At 50.5% G+C, this 1,832-nt stretch overlaps 1 protein-coding gene across 1 annotated transcript in view; it reads left to right on the top strand.

Moving 5' to 3' along the window:
• Window positions 1–1,352, top strand: part of LOC103780405 (lymphocyte-specific protein 1-like) — a gene marked incomplete at its 5' end in the record, with an annotated part of 7,187 nt that extends 5,835 nt beyond the window's left edge. Inside the window, 2 exons of the mRNA XM_008948076.1 lie at window positions 337–417; window positions 1,266–1,352. Coding sequence (XP_008946324.1) covers window positions 337–417; window positions 1,266–1,352 — 168 coding nt within the window. The remainder of the gene's footprint in view (window positions 1–336; window positions 418–1,265) is intronic.
• Window positions 1,353–1,832: the final 480 nt, after the last annotated feature.

Genomic DNA, 1,832 nt, shown 5'->3' on the forward strand with positions numbered 1-1,832 from the left:
TTGGGCTGGGGCAGCCCCAGAGGAGAAGGCTCCAGCTGGGGAGACCTGCTGGGGGCTGCCAGGGGCCTCTGAGAAAGATGGGGGCTTGTTGTGACAGGACAAGGGGTGAAGGTTCTTAAAGAGGGAGATTTAGACCAGAGAGAAAGAAGAAATATTTGATGGAGGGTGGTGAGACCCTTGTCCCAGGTTGCCCAGAGAGATGATCACTGCCCCATCCCTGGAACCATCCCAGGGGAGGTTGGATGGAGCTCTGAGCACCCTGCTCAGTGCAGAGGGCTTGGACTGGATGAGCTTGAAAGGTCTCTTCTAACCCAAACCATTCTCTGATCTCCTCAGGATATTGTGGCTGGAGACATTGTGAGTAAAAGGAGCCTTTGGGAGCAGAAGGGCAATCCCAAACCTGACACCAGCATCAAGGTGGGTGTGAAAGCACGTGCTCTGCTGGGGAAAAAAGAAGAGCTCCTGGCTGGGTTGGGTGTGTTGAGGGGATGGTGATGTTCTGCAGGGACTTGGGCTGCCTGTGTCCATCAGTGCAGTGGTGTAACCAAGAGCTCTTCCTACCAGTGAGCTGCTGTTGCTTCAGGCCCAGTAAAAATGAGGGCAAAAATCACTTTATAACCACTAAATACTAAAGGAGGTCTTGAGCAGCATGTTCTCAGCCCATGAGTTGAGAGCTTTGACCTTCTAGGCTCCAGTTGAACTACAAATATGAGTTACTTTGCTCTTGTCAAGCTTTTTTTACACTGGAAAATAAAGAAAAGCTGCAAAATGAAGTGGAACTGAACCCAAGACAGCCTCAACCACTGTGGATGTCTTGGGGGTTCTTGGATGTTTGTGGGAATAACTTTTCAAGTGGAGCAACCAGCTGCTGCTCCAACTGGCCAGGCTGGGAGAGGAACATCAAAGTATTTTGGATGTTCTTGGGTTGGTTCTTCTGCCAGTTGATGGTAAATGAAGCCAGATCTTGCCATGGATGAAACCAAGCCTGGCCTGCAGGTCCTGGACATTAGATGAGGCTTCTTTTATGATGCCCAGGGTGGCATCTGCCCTTTCCTGGAGCAAATCCTGCCCTTTTTGTACCACTTTATGCTGACAGAAAGTGGTGGCCAGTCAGAGTTTTATGTGGAGCACAGAGTTAGGTTGTCTCCAAACCCTTTGAGGTTGCACAACTCTACTCCACGCTCCTCTGGCTTCAGTTATTGGACCTCAACTGTTTATTTAAGGGGAGGAAATCCTGATTTGGGCTCTTTTTCTCCTCTCTTCAGCCCACTCCTGGCAAAAAGTATAAATTCGTTGCGACAGGCCACGGCCAGTACAAGAAGGTGTTGATGGATGATGCCACAGAGAAATAAGTGTGCCTGGAGAAGTCATTAACCAGGTAGGTGGGGGAGGACCTGGGTAGGAAACTCCTGGCACCCTTCTGGCAGGATGCTGGGCTGGTTTCTACCAGCTACACTTCAGAGGAGCCTGAAGGTCCCGTGTGGCAAGAGCTGGAGCCTTGCTCCTGAGCTTTGAGCTGGAAGGAGCCTCCAGAGGAGGGGTTTGGGTTTGGTCTCTGATGCTCCTAGGAAGGTGGATGCTTGTGTTCATCTGCAGAACAAGTTCCCTCAGCTGCTGCTGTTGGGGCAAAGGTGTGTTTGCAGTTGGTGGTTCAAAGGAACAGTCTCTCTGCTGTGTTTTCTGGTGCTGTCTAACCTTGCAAGGAGAAGCAGAGAGCTGGAGGTCGTGCTGGCTGAGCACAGGGGCTGGTGTACCCCTGAAATTCAGGCTTTGGGGGTCTAATTCTTAGATTTACTGAATTAATCAGGGGGAAAACTTGGATTATTTGAGCA

The sequence above is a fragment of the Merops nubicus genome, unplaced genomic scaffold, assembly GCF_000691845.1.
Source record: "Merops nubicus isolate BGI_N331 unplaced genomic scaffold, ASM69184v1 scaffold5709, whole genome shotgun sequence".
NCBI classification, from domain to species: domain Eukaryota; kingdom Metazoa; phylum Chordata; class Aves; order Coraciiformes; family Meropidae; genus Merops; species Merops nubicus.